This window comes from Medicago truncatula, chromosome 7 (assembly GCF_003473485.1).
Source record: "Medicago truncatula cultivar Jemalong A17 chromosome 7, MtrunA17r5.0-ANR, whole genome shotgun sequence".
NCBI classification, from domain to species: Eukaryota; Viridiplantae; Streptophyta; class Magnoliopsida; order Fabales; family Fabaceae; genus Medicago; species Medicago truncatula.
Genome location: NC_053048.1, coordinates 21,643,591 through 21,663,326, shown reverse-complemented (window position 1 = coordinate 21,663,326; position 19,736 = coordinate 21,643,591). Strand labels below are relative to the sequence as shown.

Genomic DNA, 19,736 nt, shown 5'->3' with positions numbered 1-19,736 from the left:
CATTTCTCTTACTATAATTCTTACGTTGCCTACAAGAGTGCTTGAAAGAAAAAAATAGGAAAAAAAAAACAAAAGGGGGCTACTATTGTGTCAATAATATCTAGGCTTAATAGCAGTTTTACCCCCCTAATTTTTCCAAAGTTACGATTTTGGCCCCCTAAAAAAAACTACAAAACCGCTCCCTAAGTTTTGCATTTGTGGCAGTTTTGGCCTCCAATGCCAATTTTGACTCGGTCTACACTGATGTGGCACCCTAAGTGAGGTGCCACATGTTATTTTTTTTTACCAAAAATTGGGCTTGGGGGCCAAAACTGCTATAGTTGCAAAACTTAAGGGACAATTTTGTAGTTTTTTTTTCTTAGAGACCAAAATCACAACTTTAGACAAGTTAGAGGGCTAAAACTGCTATTAAACCTAATATCTAATATTGTTACTTACTACATTATCTTTAATATTTAATAACCAACACTTTAAAAAAATTAAAAATAAAGTACTACGGCGTAGCCTTTTAACAACACTGCAGCTAACTATTTGTACTGCATTGTACATTATATAAATATGTTACACTATTAGTAGGGGACATATAATGCACATTTGTAAGATGAAATTTTATAAAGGAAATTTCTCAGAGAAGTAAAACTTATCCCGGTGAGCTTAACTCAGTTGGTAGGGATATTGCATATTATATGCAGGAGTCGGGGTTCGAACCCCAGACACTCCACTTCTCCACAATTAAATTGTGTGAGCTTTAGCCAGTAGACTACTTGACCAAAACAAAAACAACTTAGACTTAGAGAGTTCAATCAAGGCATGCATCCGCAACGCAAGAAGAGTTTCCTATTTTGATGGTTTATTTAAAATACCCCAAACAAATCTCTCTCAGTTGTATGCAGTTTTCTACCGCACATTTCACTCCCTCCTTTGTGACATCGTTACAATTTTCAAGTAATAACTAGCTACAAACCCATCTTCGCACGGGTTGAATTACCTTTTTTCGAAAATTATTAATTAAGCATATTCTATAAAAATATGTAGTATTGTATTTGAAAATAATGTCAATATAATCTCTTACCAAAAATTCTGAGTTGAAGTATATAACTTGATGTTAATTACCAGCTATACTATTATGTTTATACACATCAACTTAGTTGTAAATAGAATACTACTAATATAGTAGTAACATTATAATAACATACCAAATTTACGATGTGTCCACCATGATGGTTAATTTAGAGTACAAAATATGGTTGGAAACTAAACCAAAATATTCAGATTTCGTGATCAAAACACAAGCTCTACAACACAGATTTTAAAGTACTCATGCATTACGGATTACGAAATTATATTTCCAAAACTACGTGATCATCTTCAATTCCAAAACTAACCACTCTCTCCTGTTGTTTACTAGATGCGGATATGCTTGACATACATTTTGGTCGGTGGATCCTCCAAATCAAAGATCAATAAGTCATTCTCCTGTAAGCCGCGGTCTATGACGAAGTCAAACCATTCACCACCCAAATTTTTCTCAGCATTCCTCCTGTCAGCAGTCCTAACCTTGCAATTATATGTCTTATGTGTCTCCACATCTTCCAAAGTCATCCTTAGATATTTCCTTTTCAAGACCCTTTTGGAAATTTGATTAGGAAAATGCTAGGTGGTTCATCAAAATATATTGCAGTGGAAAACATTCATTATTCAACGTAATGGCACAACGGCCTCAACATAAACAACTTATTAAAATTCCATTATAGGTGGTTCATCAACATAAAATCATAGAAATACGTAACACATGGAAAAAAGCAAGATCCTCATCCCGTTACGTATCAGAGCGACCCTAAGACGACGCGTGAGAGAGTCAACTCACTTTAACAGCTATTCCTGATTATCTGCACGTTACCCACGTAAAGGCAACATTCAAACAGAAGGGGTGAGATTTCACATTCAATAATAATAAGCATATAATTCATCAACATAATTTAACAACATAAACAACAACAATTAAACAATGTTAATGCTTCATATAATTTCTCAATAACAACTCATTAGTAATTGACAACTTGACAACAACGACAATGCAACAACAACGACATCAAGTCGACAATGCAACAACAACGACATCAAGTCGATAATGCAACAACAACGACTTAAACATGCATGTGGTACCAATCAGGGCATCAAGCCCCCAACTTGTAGAGCATAATAGGCTCACATGGCATAAAGCCCCCAACTTATAGAGCATAGGCTCTCAGGGCATCAAGTGTAACACCCCGTTATCCCAAAGCAATTAAATAATAAATAAACATCAGAGTATACCACCAAAACGGGCATGTCACGCTACTTTTCAAAATTTCTTAAATAGAATATAAAACTATTTAATGAACAACAAACTTTAATAGTTCACCAAACTTTAATAGTTTCACCAAAACCTTGCAGCGGAATATTTTCATTAAAAACAACAACAAACATCAACTATTTAATTCTCCAAAAAATCCTAGCAGAAAGCCTCATCAAAGTAATTCAAACAACAATAAAGGCTACATCAGCATGTTCCAAAAATTGATACATAGGAATGAAAATAAACAAGTAAATCCCACCACGTACGTATCAGAGCCCTAGACACTTGAGCCACCACCTACTACTCAGGATCACCTGCAAGTTACCCATAGGAAGGGCAACATTTTCAAGCAGAAGGGGTGAGATTCACAACAATAATATAGATATAAAAATTCATCAATTGAATCTAACACCCTAACATAATAATAATTATTCAATATAAATATATATTTCATGATCAACACATCAACAACAATGGTATTTACAACCAACAACAATGACTCATGCAACTATTCGACAACACCGCTAAGACTCCTCGACAATACGACAATGCATGTGGTACCAATTTACAGGGCAGAAGCCCTCACCGGATATTGAATGGTTAAAGCATTCATCAGGGCATAAGCCCTCACCGCTTTGAACAATTAAAGTGTTCCAGAACATGAGTCCTCCCGCTTTGAACGACAAGGCGTTCCAGGGCAAGAGTCCTCCCGCTTTATATGCTTATGCAACTGACTCCACTTGTGTATATCTACATACAACTTAACAATGCATATATGTATATATGACTCACAACTCCATAAGTAACAACATGTACGATTTATTTAAATATAACATACATCACAGTCATCCACAGATCATTATAATCAATCCAACAATTTAGAAAAAATGCACAATTAATCATAATCATGCTCATACATCAAGCTCAATCAACATTATTCAATTAAAGAACAAACAGCTCAGATACTGGGCAACTCGCCTCGCGAGTACATCTACTCGCTATGGCGAACACAAGAAAACGGGTTACTCGCTGTGGCGAACTCAAGGCAAATGAGAAAAAGATGCTCTCGGGAGTTTTGACATTTTTCTCACTAAATCTTCATTTTTAAGCTCCCCTATTCATCTTTTTAATCTAAAAATTGTCCCAGTCCTCTCTAAAATCATTTAGGCACTCAAAACTAACCAAAATACAGCTTATAACAACAATTCAAAAATCATGATCTCACAGGCACTTGCTCGCCATGGTGAGTGGTTCTGCTCTCGAGGTGAGCCATGAAGTTGCTCACTCGCGAGGCGAGACAAGCTACTCGTCGGGGCGAGCGATGAACATCAGCACGGGCAGAATGCAAGTTTCTCCCAAAAATCCCATTTTCCTCAAATTCACTCCCCAAATTAGTTTACAGATATAAAACTAAGTGTTGTATGCAACCAGAACCTATTTCTCACATCAAAACAACAATCTCTACACTCAATTCACTCAAAGACCCATTAATCCAACATAAACCCCAAAATTCCCAACTCTATCATAAACCTGTTAAACCCAAAATCAGAATTCAATAACTATACTACTGAAGCAAACCTCACCCTTACCTTAATTCAGAAGGACAAATGCACAGCAATTCAGGTTCACTTGGTTCTTCTCCCTTTTCTCCCAAAACTTTGTTTTCACGTAAAACTGCTTCTGACTTCTCTTTTCCTAACTCCCCAAAATATAACTCCCCTTTATTTCATTTACTCCCCCTTAATTCGATTAATTCCTAATTAACTCCCCAACCTCCAAAATAATATTAATTCACACATAATTCTAATTATATTAAAATAAACTATATAATAAAATAATACACACCACATAATCAATAATAATCATTTAAAATCATATAATAGACTCTAAATAAATCAAAATAAATAAAATAACGACTAGGGCGTTACAACTCTCCCCAACTTAGAAAAATTCGTCCTTGAAATATTACCTCAAGCAAACAACTCAGGATAAGACTCCTGCATCTTACTCTCCAGTTCCCAAGTCAAACTTTCACGAGTTACTCCACACCAAACAACCTTCACTAGAGGTATATCCTTGCCTCTCAACTTCTTCACCTCACGGTCTTCGATTCTCAACTGTAAGGTTGTCTCTAACCTGCACATCATCTCTCGGAATAACATGCGAAGGATCCGCTACATACTTCCGAAGTTGCGACACATGAAACACATCATGCAAATTCGAAAGATGTGGTGGCAAACCCACTCTATATGCCACTGTTCCAACCCTCTCAGATATCTGATACGGACCAATGAACTTTGGAGTCAACTTCTTAGACTTCAATGCACGTCCTACACCCGTCATAGGAGTAACTCTCAAAAACACATGATCTCCCTCTTGAAACTCAAGGGCCTTCCTACGCTTGTCATGGTAACTCTTTTGTCGACTCTGCGACACTTTCATTTTTTCTCTTATCATCTTGACTTTCTCTGTAGTCTGATGAATCAAATCCGGTCCCAACAACACTCTCTCCTGACTCGAACCAACACAAAGGAGTCCTGCACCTCCGACCATACAAAGCTTCGAACGGTGCCATACCAATACTCGAATGGTAACTGTTGTTGTACGTGAACTCTATCAACGGTAGGTGACTATCCCAAGCTCCACCTTGCTCAAGTACACACACTCTCAGCAAATCCTCTAATGATTGGATCGTCCTCTCCGACTGACCATCTGTCTGCGGATGATAAGCCGAACTCAACCTCAACTTCGAACCCAAGGCATCTTGCAAACTCTTCCAAAATCTAGAAGTGAACCTCGGATCTCTATCCGACACAATATTCGATGGTAAACCATGTAGCTTCACAATATTATGAATATAAATCTCCGCCAACTGAGCTACCGGATAACTAATATTGATCGGAATAAAGTGTGCCGACTTCGTCAATCTGTCGACAACCACCCAAATGGCATCATGCCGTCTCGAAGTGTTCGGTAAACTCGTCACAAAATCCATAGAAATGTTGTCCCACTTCCACTCCGGCACATCCAACGGTGTCAACAACCCTGCAGGCTTCTGATGCTCAACCTTAGACTTCTGACAAGTCAAACATGCATAGACAAACTAAGAAACATCACGTTTCAACCCAGACCACCAAAACAGCTTCTTCAAATCATGATACATTTTTGTAGCTCCCGGATGAATACTTAAGCTACTCTTGTGACTTTCCTCTAAAATCAACTTTTTCAAATCATCGTTATCAGGAATACAAATTCTTCCTCTGAACCTCAGCACACCCTGATCATCAACCTTGAAGTCACTATCTTCAGTGTCATTACCAACAACCATCAAATCAATAAACTTGACATCCACTTGTTGTGCTTCTCGGATACTATTCAAGAAATCACTGTTAATCTTCAACATACCCAACTGTACACTCTGAGGTGACAACTCACAGACAAGACTCAAGTCTCTAAACTGCTCTAGCAACTCAAATTCTTTTACCATCATAGCAGACATATGCAACGTCTTCCTGCTCAGAGCATCTGCAACCACATTAGCTTTACCCGGATGGTAATTCAAACCAAAATCATAATCCTTCAACAGCTCTAGCCATCTTCTCTGCCTCATATTCAATTCCTTCTGATCAAATAAATATTTCAGACTTTTGTGATCACTAAATACTTCAAATCTGGAATCGTACAAATAATGCCTCCAAATTTATAAAACAAAAATCACCGCAGCTAACTCTAAATCATGTGTAGGATAATTCTTTTCATGATTCCTCAACTGCCTAGAAGCATAAGCTACCACTTTACCATCTTGCATTAAAACACCACCTAAGCCCAACTTGGACGCATCACAATAAACAACAAAAGGTTCTTCCGGCTTCGGTAAAATCAAAATAGGAGCAGTTGTCAACCTTCGTTTCAATTCATTGAAAATACTCTGACACTGAGCATCCCACACAAAAGACTTACCCTTACAGGTCAACTGAGTCAACGGAAGTGCTAACTTCGAAAATCCCTCGATGAACCTGCGGTAATAACCAGCCAAACCCAAGAAACTTCTAATCTCAGTCACTGACTTCGGGGTCTCCCATTGTGATACTGCATCAATTTTCGATGGATCAACTGCAATACCACTACCAGAAATAATGTGGCCAAGAAAACTTACTTCACTTAACCAGAACTCACATTTTGACAACTTGGCATACAACTTCTTTTCTTTCAACACTTGCAAGACGATCTTCAGATGTTCTGCATGCTCTTCTTCAGTCTTAGAATAAATCAAGATGTCATCAATAAACACAACCACGAATTTATCCAGGTAAGCATGGAAAATTCGGTTCATATACTCCATAAACACACCAGGCGCATTAGTAACACCGAAAGGCATCACCTTATATTTGTAATGACCATATCGTGTCCTAAAGGTCGTCTTCTGCATATCCTCATCCTTCACCTTAATCTGATGGTAACCTGACCTCAAATCAATTTTGCTGAATACACGAGCACCCACTAACTGATCCATTAAGTCATCAATCCTCGGAAGTGGATACCTATTCTTTATCGTAACCTTGTTCAACTGACGATAATCAATGCATAACCTCATGCTGCCATCCTTCTTCTTAACCAACAACACCGGCGCTCCCCACGGTGAAACACTTGGTCTTACAAATTTCTTATCAAGCAAGTCCTCCAATTGTTTCTTCAATTCAGCTAACTCGGACGCCGACATACGATAAGGTGCCATCGACACCGGCTTCGTTCCTGGAACAAGGTCAATTGAAAATTCAACCTCTCTTTCTGGTGGCACATCTGGAATCTCATCAGGAAAAACTTCTGGAAATTCATTCACAACTGGCAACTTGTCAATCACAGCTTGATTTTCCAATGACAAGTATGCCATCAAAGAAAACATCAGAATTCCATCACGCTCCAACTGCTTCAACTGTTTAGTAGATAGGAACTCAGCTCCACTCTCTTCTTCAGCAGAAGAAAAATGCACCGTCTTGTTAAAGCAATTGATATGAACTCGGTTATACTCTAACTAGTTCATCCCAAAAATCACATCCATACCCGTCAACGGTAAACAAACTAGGTCGACTTCAAAGTCTCTACCAAACATAGACAACAGACACCTTAGACAAACAAGAGAAGTAGTTACTGAACCCTTAGCTGGAGTTTCAACAACCATTTCTCCTTTCATATCAGATACAACTAGACCCAACTTATATGCACAATCAACAGCAATGAAACAATGAGTATCACCAGTATCTATAATAGCAATTAAAGGAGTACTATTAAAGAAACAAGTACATCTGATAAGTCGGTCCTCATTAACTGTCTGCATACCAGTTAAAGCAAACACCTTACCACCTGTCCTAACCTTCTTCGGCTGCGTACACTGCGAACTGATATGACCTTCCTCATTGCAGTTATAACAAACGATGTCCCCACGCTTACAATCATCTAGAGTGTGTCCCTTCTGACCACACCTGAAGCACTTCTTCTCATCTCTATCACAAACGTTACTCTTGTGGCCTTTCTCACCACACTTGAAGCAAACTATGTCAGTAGGAGCATCTCTCCTCTTGGGCCTCCTCCCATCATTTAACCTCTGCTTACCCTTGTCAGCAGGAGCACTATACGGCGTCGGACGACTCTGCTGTCCCTTGCCTCTACGCTCACTCATCACCTTGTAATGAGCTTTCGTGTCCTCCGTCTCCGCAGTATAATGAGGGTAGAACTTAGCAAGTTCCACAAACTTCGCAGCATACTCCGTAACAGACATATCCCCCTGTTTCAGCTCCAGAAATTCAATCTTCTTCTTACCTCGGACATCCTCCGGAAAGTACCTATTCAGGAATTCTCTCCTGAACACAGCCCAGGTCACCACAGCACCATCCTACTCAAGCACAGGTAACAGACTTACCCACCAGCAATCAGCTTCCTCAGCTAACATGTGCGTACCGAACCGCACCTTCTGCACCTCTGACACTACATAACTCTGAAAATTCTTTCAACCTCCTTGAGCCACTTCTGAGCTCCGTCAGGGTCATACCTTCATTTGAAAGTTGGTGGATGATTTCTCAGGAAAGTCTCCAACATCCTAACACCATCGTTACCAGCACCAGCATTCGGTTGCTGTCCTACAGCTTGAGCAACAGCCTCAAGTGCAGCAGCTATAACAGCGTCATTTCTACCAGCCATCTCAAAGTTCTACATAAGAAACAACAATTCAGAACAACAACAAAGACAACATTAGAGATGACACTCTATCCTAGGTGGCTCAACACGACTCTACTACTTGGCCGGATGGACCAACCTGCTCTGATACCAATTGTAACACCTTGTTATCCCAAAGCAATTAAATAATAAATAAACATCAGAGTATACCACCAAAACGGGCATGTCACACTACTTTTCAAAATTTCTTAAATAGAATATAAAACTATTTAATGAACAACAAACTTTAATAGTTTCACCAAAACCTTGCAGCGGAATATTTTCATTAAAAACAACAACAAACATCAACTGTTTAATTCTCCATAAAATCCTAGCATGAAAGCCTCATCAAAGTAATTCAAACAACAATAAGGGCTACATCAGCATGTTCCAAAAATTGATACATAGGAATGAAAATAAACAAGTAAATCTCATCCCGTAAGTATCAGAGCCCTAGACACTTGAGCCACCACCTACTACTCAGGATCACCATCAAGTTACCCATAGGAAAGGCAACATTTCAAGCAGAAGGGGTGAGATTCACAACAATAATATAGATATAAAAATTCCTCAATTGAATCTAACACCCTAACATAATAATAATTATTCAATATAAATATATATTTCATGATCAACACATCAACAACAATGGTATTTACAACCAACAACAATGACTCATGCAACTATTCGACAACACCGCTAAGACTCCTCGACAATGCATGTGGTACCAATTTACAGGGCAGAAGCCCTCACCGGATATTGAATGGTTAAAGCATTCATCAGGGCATAAGCCCTCACCGCTTTGAACAATTAAAGTGTTCCAGGACATGAGTCCTTCCGCTTTAAAAGACAAGGCGTTCCAGGGCAAGAGCCCTCCCGCTTTATATGCTTATGCAACTGACTTCACTTGTGTATATCTACATACAACTTAACAATGCATATATGTATATATGACTCACAACTCCATAAGTAACAACATGTATGATTTATTTAAATATAACATACATCACAGTCATCCACATATCATTATAATCAATCCAACAATTCAGAAAAAATTCACAATTAATCATAATCATGCTCATACATCAAGCTCAATCAACATTATTCAATTAAAGAACAAACAGCTCAGATATTGGGCAACTCGCCTCGCGAGTACATGTACTCGCTATGGCGAACACAAGAAAACGGGTTACTCGCCGTGGCGAACTCAAGGCGAATGAGAAAAAGGTGCTCTCGGGAGTTTTGACATTTTTCTCACTAAATCTTCATTTTTAGGCTCCCTATTCATCTTTTTAATCTAAAAATTGTCCCAGTCCTCTCTAAAATCATTTAGGCACTCAAAACTAACCAAAATACAGCTTATAACAACAATTCAAAAATCATGATCTCACAGGCACTTGCTCGCCATGGCGAGTGGTTCTGCTCGCGAGGTGAGCCATGAAGTTGCTCACTCGCGAGGCGAGACAAGCTACTCGCCGGGGCGAGCAATGAACATCAGCACGGGCAGAATGCAGGTTTCTCCCAAAAATCCCATTTTCCTAAAATTCACTCCCCAAATTAGTTTACAGATATAAAACTAAGTGTTGTATGCAACCAGAACCTATTTCTCACATCAAAACACCAATCTCTACACTCAATTCACTCAAAGACCCATTAATCCAACATAAACCCCAAAATTCCCAATTCTATCATAAACCTGTTAAACCCAAAATCAGAATTCAATAACTATACTACTGAAGCAAACCTCACCCTTACCTTAATTCAGAAGGACAAATGCACAGCAATTAAGGTTCACTTGGTTCTTCTCCCTTTTCTCCCAAAACTCTGTTTTCACGTAAAACTGCTTCTAACTTCTCTTTTCCTAGCTCCCCAAAATACAACTCCCCTTTATTTCATTTACTCCCCCTTAATTCTATTAATTCCTAATTAACTCCCCAACCTCCAAAATAATATTAATTCACACATAATTCTAATTATATTAAAATAAACTATATAATAAAATAATACACAGCACATAATCAATAATAATCATTTAAAATCATATAAAAGACTCTAAATAAATCAAAATAAATAAAATAATGACTAGGGCGTTACATCAAGCCCCCAACGTATAGAGCATAATAGGCTCACGGGGCATCAAGCCCTTAACTTAATATGAATGATTATACATTCAACAGGGCATCAAACCCTCAACTTTAATGAGTATGCATGGACTCAATAACCAACAACTTAGACAACTTCAACAACTTATACGACTTCAACAACTTAAAACAACAACTTACAACTTAGCGACTTTGACAATAACTTGCAACTTAACGAAATTAACAATCAACAACAGCAATGACAGCAACAATAACAACTTGCAACATAACAACATTAACAACAACAACTTGAATGATATGAACAACAATATTTCTATATCATACAATATTCACATAATATATGTATCTCAAATTATCCAACAACAACATTCATATTAATTCAAACTCACTGAAAGACAATACAATTATAAACAACTTTCATTCCTACCCCAAGGACCAACTAAGAACGTCACGTGCGACAAAGATCGCAAGAACATTAAATAAGGTTGACTGCCACTGAGTAACTCGCGAGGCGAGCCACTCTACTCGCTATGGCGAGTTCAACAAAATGGGCACTCGCTATGGCGAACAAGGTACTCGCTGTGGCGAGCTAAAACTGATGGCTCTCGGGAGTTTGACATTTTTCACTCAAAAATCCCATTTTTAACTTCCCTATGCCCAATTTTGATCTAAAAACTTGCCTAATCATTTCTAAACATGTTAAGGCACTCAAAACCATAAAAAAAAACTTGACCCCAAACATTAATTCACAAAATGATCATTTTCTCACTTGACAACTCGCTGTGGCAAGCGATAAACTTGTTTACTCGCGAGGCGAGCAAGGATACTCGCTATGGCGAGCGATGACGATCTGCTCTACGGGCAGAACACAGGTTTCAGCAAAACTCTCCCAATTCCATATCCCAAACCCTAAAACTGATTCTAATCATTGTACTATGAATAATCAAAGGTCTGAACACTGTTTCTACATCAATTCAACAGATTTCTACTATTAAATCAACTAATTACAACTTCTAAACCTAATTCCCAAATTCCCAAAACTACAACCTACAACCTGTTAAATTCAATTTTCAGAATCATACACTTAGAATTAGTGAAGGTTAGTCCCACCCTTACCTTAGATTGATTGATCGCAAGGTTCTACCGCTTTCATTTCTCTTCTCTTGGTTTCTCCCAAAAACTGCTTTCACGTATTCTTCTTTTTTTTTTCTTTCTAAATCCTAACTCTTCCTTATATACCTTAACCTATTTTATCTTATTTCCACTTAATCCACTAAACTCTTATAATTTCCAAAACAGCCCCTACATAACAACTTACCACATAAACAATTAAGTCATATAATTAGACTCTAAATTCAACAAAATCATAAAATAAATAAATAGGGCGTTACATTTGTTATGGCCACCAAGACCTCTGCGCATAGCACGTGCCCAAGCTTGATAATTGGACGTGTTCAGCTGAGACTTGATTGAAACGGAATGGTATCCATCACTGGGATGAACATAATAGGGTGAAGAAAGATCTTGTATTGAATCTTGATTACGCACCATAGTTCATTGATGAAGAATCAAGAAGGGTGCAGAAGAACGAGGAAGAAAATGGAAAAGAAAACAGAGAAGATTGAGGAATCTTCAACAAGAAAGAAAAATCAAGAAGAAAAAAGCTTGAGATTCACGCATCCATTGCGGAAATGATGCGTAACTGAATCGTGACCACCTTCTACCAAGAGAAGGCTTCGGATACCCTAATAACAAACTCAAACAAACAGAGAAATGAAGAGAATAGAAAATGGAGAAAGTTTTATTATTGAATGGAATGAATGGGTTACAATGTGTAAGCACTTATTTATAAGCTAATGAAGGGAATGAATGGGTTACAATGTGTAAGCACTTATTTATAAGCTAATGAAGGTACATTATATCTATCATAAGCTAACTACACAGTAGCACTATTACTCTAACTGTCAAACAGAATTACAGTTGGCATAGTAAAGTTTGTTAGGGTTTGCTCAAGTTACTTGCATCGCAAGTAACTTCTTCTTCCTCTTTATTTTGTAACAAAGATAGTGTGAAAAAGCAAAATCCAGAACATGAGATTATTTTTGTAGAAATTTTAAAGATTGGTTAGTTTCTCATTTGCTTAAATCATCTTCTCCCTATAACTAAAACCTTCCTAGCTAATGTGACCTTTCAAAGAAAATTCCAACTTCTCCAATTTAGCATGAAGTCGCTGAAGTAATATAACAACTAAAATTAATTTTTGACATGAAAAAGAAATGAAGGAAAATAACTTTCTAAATAACACAGCCAATACGCACTTCTAACTGAGTGATGACCATTTTCATTATGATTATCATCATCTCTGAATGTATTGAATAAATGTGTCTCAATTAAAGTATTTGACTTATAATATAGATCATATACATAAATTATTATATAAATATGAAGAAAAAAAAAATTACTTATATTTAAGACCAGTAGTAGTACTAATTTCAAACGATATCAGTTTTTCTCCTTTAATCGACTCAAGGTCATTGATGTCATCACAAATTTTTATTGTTGTTTTTTATATATAGAGCTTCATATATTAAATATATGAGTAGGGTTTCGAATGTTATACTTTCGCCAGGAGAAACATAATTTCTGTATTGTCATATATTGGAACTGTGTTTCATTGTTTGAAAGTTAATCTGTTGTTGCATTTGATATCGTACTACAAACTATAACATGTTTGAAAGACTAAACTTCATTTTTCGTCCCCTATTAAAAAAATTGGCAAAAGTGATCCATGTTTAGGGAAATAAGCTCTTTTAACCCCCTAACAAAAGGGAAATAAAATCTTTTGCGTCCTATATTCAAAAAGTTGCGATTATAGCCCATGTTTTGAGGCACGTGACGTCTTCTCAGCAATTTTGGAACGAAAGGGACCAAAATTGTCATTTTTCTTAAATAGGGGCCAAAATCGGAGCATAGGAAAGACACATAAAGGGGTGTGAGAAATATATTTGCTTTCAGGGTTAATAGTGTTTTTCACCCCTGTAATATATGTCATTTCTGGTTTTCGCCCCTATAAAATTTTCGGTTTGATTTGCACCCTCGTAATTTTTTTTTTTTTTTTTCGGAAAACATCCCTAATAGGCCATTTTCATATATTTTTTTTCAAGAAATTTTGGTTTTTGAATGGCATATATTACAAGGGTGAAAAACACTATTAACCCTTGTTTTTATGTTTGTTGGATTTTTAGCCTGTAATTTCTAAGCTGGTCACGCACATGACTAACTCATAATTAACACAAAACTCAAATGTATTTTATTTTCCATGCATGACTCAGAAGCTATTTTTCTATGAGTTGGAAAGTAACTTTATAAAAATAGAGGTGAAGTGAGGCACAACTCTTGTATTTCTAAAAGTAGAAACTATTATAGTAAATAAAAAGCCTTGCCTTAACACCAACGTACCATAAATATAACTCATGTCCCAAACATGAAAACATAGTCAAAGAAGAAAACACAAATAACCACCATAACGTAATTCTTTTAAACAGATAAAACTTCTTTCTTCCGAAATACAGTCTATAACGAAGATCTTTTTTCCTAACTCGAAAGAGCAAAAAACCAAAATAATTTTAACTTTCATATATAGTTTCATATCCTAAACAAAACTCGACAATAGTTCTTCGATGAGTCTCTAATCTCTTCTGCATATCTACTTCAACAATGTTTAAACTTCATCATAAATGACAAACTTATGTTTATACTATAAATTTAGTATCAAACAAACAAATCCAAAAATAGATACATTTAAGCATGTAGATGAACAAAAAAATGGAAGATTATAAACATCCGGGCACTAAAATATTCATCATGAATGTGATCTGACATCAAACATTCTTGCTTTTCGAGTGTTAATGTCATCATTAGATTCTTATCCGAAAGATCATTCGTATAAATCAGAATAGTATTTTTCATAAAGAAACAAAATCAAGACAATAACTTTACTAACATGTAAAGATTACAATTGACTCATGCATGAAATCTTTCATTCTTAAGCTATATGCCTTATTTACTTTATATTAGCTTTCAAGTTGAATCAAAATATAAATTATGGCGCTGCCTTGGTGGGCATCGGCATTCTGTCATCCGGCCATGGTGTGGCCTTTTGACAACACTGAAGCCAACTATTTGTATTGCATTGTACATTATATAAACATGTTACACAATAACTTAGGCAATTATAATTCAAATTTGAAAGATGACATTTTAAAAAGGAAATTTCTCAGAGAAGTAAATCTTGAAACAAAAAGAACTTACAGTGTTCAAACTTCAGCATAGCAATTTCAGAATACTAGCAAATATGGCATCCACGACGCGAGAATAGTTTCCTAGTTTTGTCACTTACATGGATATACCGCAAATTAATCTCTCTCAATTGTGTGCAGTTTTCTAGCACATGTTTCACTCCCACTTCTGTGACATTATAACAAAATTCAAGTAATAGTTGCAAAAGCCCACAACAATTCTTTGAGATCGCATAGAGTGTTTTATCATTAACCTTTGTTTCTGACAAATTCAACACCTCCAGCTCGGGAACTGCAAAGTTCATTCCATGTAGTTTCACACTTAAACATCCAGTTAAGTTCAAATGTTTAAGCTTATAACATTTCCTTAAAACTTGAGAAATACCTTGAGATATGTTATAGCAATGACCCAAATCAAGTAGCTCTAAGTTGGGGAAAATGGAAGCAAGTATTCTGATGATTTCATCACTTAACCGGTAATTGTGAGCCAAATAGAGAGACTTTAATTGAGGGTATACACCAAACTCAACTAAAGAATCTGAATGTCCTACGCTCGCTTCCCCAGTAGCCGTGCATTTCATTTTGATTTCAATAAGCGAAGGACAGTTTCTACCGAGTGAAAACAAGGTTGTTTCTGTGAGATTACGACAAGCATTAAGGTTTATAGACACCAAATTACTAAGAAATAGAGAGAAATCAACAACATGTTGATCATTAAAACTAGTGTTACAAAGTTCCAAATGTTCTAGCAAAGGGAAACAATCAACAATGGGTGACAGATCCATGTCACAAAAATCAGCGGCGCAACAAGTGAGAGAGTTCAAAGTTGTAATAGTTTGCAAGAAAACTTGCAACCCATATGCAGGAAAGCGGCATCCGAATGGGAGTTTGAGTGATTTGAGTTTCAATGGGAAAATTGAGATTTGACAGAGAAGATCGTCAAGGTTGTGGTCATCATAGAAGTATGTGAGGTCGAGGGTGTTGAGGTTGGTGAACCTTTCGAAGAGAATAGGGAGGAAAGGACGTGTTTTCACTTTGACTCTGAGAGAAAATAGAAGACTGTTGGTGATGGAGAGGAACTGTTTGGAGACGAGGGAGAGAGAATTCAAGCAAGATTTGTTGTTGTCGTTGATGATGAATCTGAAGACGCATTCCCAACACTCATCGGGTAAATAGAAATCTGAAATTCTCTTCCTCCTTTTCGTTCGATTTTCCGGTGAAGATTTCACGGAAGAAGTTCTTTCCTTCCGTTTCATTGGATGGTTTGAACGAAGCACGGTTTCGGTAAGGGTTTGAAGATTTTCGATGAGAACAAAACAAGAGGCAATTTTTGCCCTAAATACTGTTCGTTCCTTCTATATATAATTTTACCCCTTCTTAATTTGGGAACTTTTATGGTACACTCACAATTTTGAGTGTACGGTACTGTTATTTCACAAAATTTATAAATTAACGATCACTTTAATGAAATAAAAAGGTATTTGTTAATATTTATATTTTAGAAAACATCATTTCATAAGAAAAACCATCATTTCATTGTTTATAAGTATCATATTAAAAAATTTACATTTTGTCATAAAAAATAATCAATATTCATTGTTATGAGTAATAAAAATTCTTAAAAATTAAATTTTATTTCGTCGAAGCTTTTGGTAAATAAAATTTAATTATCTTAGTTGTCAATGATAGAAAATAATTATTTTTCTTCAAAAAAACAACTCATGTATTATTAATTTTACGATTTGGTGTACCGATACACCCAAATTTATTGGGTGTACCATAGAATTTGCCTCTTAATTTTTTAACACGTTATCAAAATTATATCATGTTGTGTCTTTTGCTTCAACGTCCCCCTTATTTTTCTCTATTGAAAACAAATTAAAACAAACTCACTTAGTAAAACACACTAACTCCCCCTTATTTTTCTCTATTGAAAACAAATTAAAACAAACTCACTCAGTAAAACACACACTAACTGAATCTTTTTTTAAAGAGAAAACAAATTTAAATTTTAATCCCAATCAAAACAAATTTTTCTATATTTTAACTTCTAAATATCTAAAGAGACTAGGGGCATTAGACCTGTCTCAGGTACAACCTAAATTGGGGATACAACATAATAAATCAGATCAAGTGGGTCAACCCTAATCAATTCTAAAATAAATCACTAATCACGGACGCATCCCAGCGAACCAGTATAGAGACGTGGAACGGGGTTAAAAAAATATGAAAAGTGAATATTTGTGAAAAACAAATAATGGATCGACGTCAACACGGTATAAAAAATATGACTATAAAAACACTCAAAAATGATAAATGAGTCATTAAATAATATAGTTGTACAATTCATACACTGGACTTATAACGACAACTTTATCAATAATGAAATTTTTAATATTTTTACATATTTTAAGTTTATCACTTCATAATATTTAATAACAACTTTTTTTTGAAGGAATTTAATAACAACTATTTCAATGATTTTATCACGGAAAAATTATTCTTTAAAAAAATCATGAGAAAATTACACTAACTTCCTCTAAGGTCTTCTTAATTAACACAAACACCCTCTATTTTTTAACTAAACACTAATATCCCTTATCTTTAATCAAATTGACAAGCACTTCATTTATATTATAACACGGTTCAAACTTTGTTAGTTCCATTTTATTGAGCAATTAACTTCTTCATATGAGTATTGTCATACCCCATTTTTGACCTAAAATTCTCATATTTTATTTCGTCTTTTAAACTGGGATTTTTCGTCGCTTCAGACGAAATTTCGACAGAGATGTATTTTAAAATATATCATTTTGTGGTTCTGAAGGCGACATTTTTTTATTTTATTATTTTTTTATTCAATTTTATGATTGTTTTTATTTTATTTTATTTTATTTTAATTTGTTTTTATTATTATTTCTTTTTTAATTTCAAATTTTTATTTCTTTTTTAATTTCTTCTGTTTTTTCACTTTTATTTTATTTACTCTTTTATTAAAACCATTTTGTCCAAAGAGGGTCCATAAGATCCAAAACAAGCCTCAACCCACTCAGCCAAAACCACATATCCAAAACAAACCGTGAAACAAATCTGATTTCAAGGTAGAAAGAGTTTTTGCGTTGTTATTTTAAAACTTAGATCTAGGCCGAGTAGCTCTTTTTTTTAAAATCTAACTTGAAAAACTGAAAGAGGAGAAGTAAAGGGATGTTTTTGAAACCCTACAAATAAATGATAACCTTACCTTAAATCAAGGGACGTCTCCAAGGACTAAAAGGCTAAACCCAACCTATAAATGCTAACTCGTGGCATTTATCAAGATACACTCGCTTTTAACCCTAGATAGCTCTATCACACATCGCGCTTACTGACTTAAGTGTCAAATGTGTGCATGTACACCACCCCATACGGATAAGAAGAATTATGCGGACGAAGGTCCTACATCCAAAAGTTACACTTCACAACCATCTAGGTGTTGGAACAAAATGTTTTTAACATTACCCTTTGAGAGTTTTGATGATAACAAGGTATTAAAAATTTTCAATTGGATATGCTAATATTTGTTCAAGTGTGGAGGACCATAGACAAAAATTTTACATCTTAAATAGGTTCTGGAAGAACAAAAGAGAGCAAAGGAATCAACAAAAAGGAAGCTTGAAGCATCTGAAGAGAAGTGCTCCTGAAGTGATGACGTCATCAGAAGCAAGTTCATCATAAGCTGAAGATCACCAGAAGCTCTAATTCATCAGGAGATGCAAGACGTAAAGCTTCAAAGGCTGTTCAATGGATTTAATCTCGTCTAAGCATTGCAGAAGACTGAAAGAGTGAAGCAACGACTATTTTGAAAGGATTTGAAGACATTGGATGCTTGTTCTTTTAAGAGCGTTGACAAAGTACAATTGTACGAAGTGTACAACCACTATCTCCACTACTCAGTTTGTGTCTCTGCAACAATGTTCCTTCACAATTGGAATGGATTTGAAATTGATCCTTCAGAGGACAATAACCATATCAGGCAAAATATCATTGGTGATTGATCAAAGCTTCAAACGACTCTATTTTGATGTGCTGGAAATTCACAACGTCTCTTTCACAACTCTATATAAAGAAGTGAAGACTTAGAGATTGGCAAGGACTCAACAACAATTTACAAGTGCCAAAACTCTGCTGAAATTGTTCTGCACTCAAAAGTTCACTTACAATTTCTTATCAAAGCTCATATCTTAGAAATTCTAGAGTCTTAAGAGTCTGTATCCGATTTGTATTGTGAACACCACTGATTGTATATCAAGTGTTCAACCTCAAACATTTTTCTTTGTAATTCTGTTTGAATTAAGAAGTCTCTTGCAGTTGTGCTTGAGCATTAGAAGTCTCTTGATTGTGTTTAGGAGCATAGGAAGTCTCTTGCAGTTGTGCTTGAGCATTTGAAGTCTCTTGCTAGTTTTAGCAGTGAGCAATTGTAATCAGATATTACATAGTGAACTCTCCTTGGAAGTGCAAGGGGGGCAGGACTGACTTCCGATTTGTGGAAGGAACCTGTATAATTTCTTTGTGTCCTTCTTCTCTCTCTCTGTTTTTATCCGCTGCATCTAGTCCTGAACATCACTTCAGAAGTAGAACTCTATCTGCTTCTGATCAAGTGTTTTCAGCTTATGAGAAAAAAGAAGAAAAAGTCAACACAGTTCAACCCCCCCTTCTTGTGTTTTTCTCACCTTCATACTTGAAGATGAGTGACAAATCTACTGCTAAAACCATGTTTAAGTATTTATGTTCTAATTATGAAGGCAACAA

The 19,736-nt window shown here is 35.9% G+C and overlaps 1 protein-coding gene across 1 annotated transcript; it reads right to left on the bottom strand.

Annotated features, from left to right (window-relative positions):
• Positions 1–3,814: 3,814 nt before the first annotated feature.
• Positions 3,815–16,204, bottom strand: LOC120577021 (uncharacterized). Its single transcript, XM_039827910.1, has 5 exons — positions 15,334–16,204; positions 15,050–15,240; positions 8,438–8,542; positions 8,019–8,120; positions 3,815–3,868 (listed from the first exon to the last, which is right to left on the bottom strand). The coding sequence occupies exons 1-5, from the start codon at positions 16,202–16,204 to the stop codon at positions 3,815–3,817; spliced, it is 1,323 nt and encodes a 440-aa protein (XP_039683844.1).
• Positions 16,205–19,736: the final 3,532 nt, after the last annotated feature.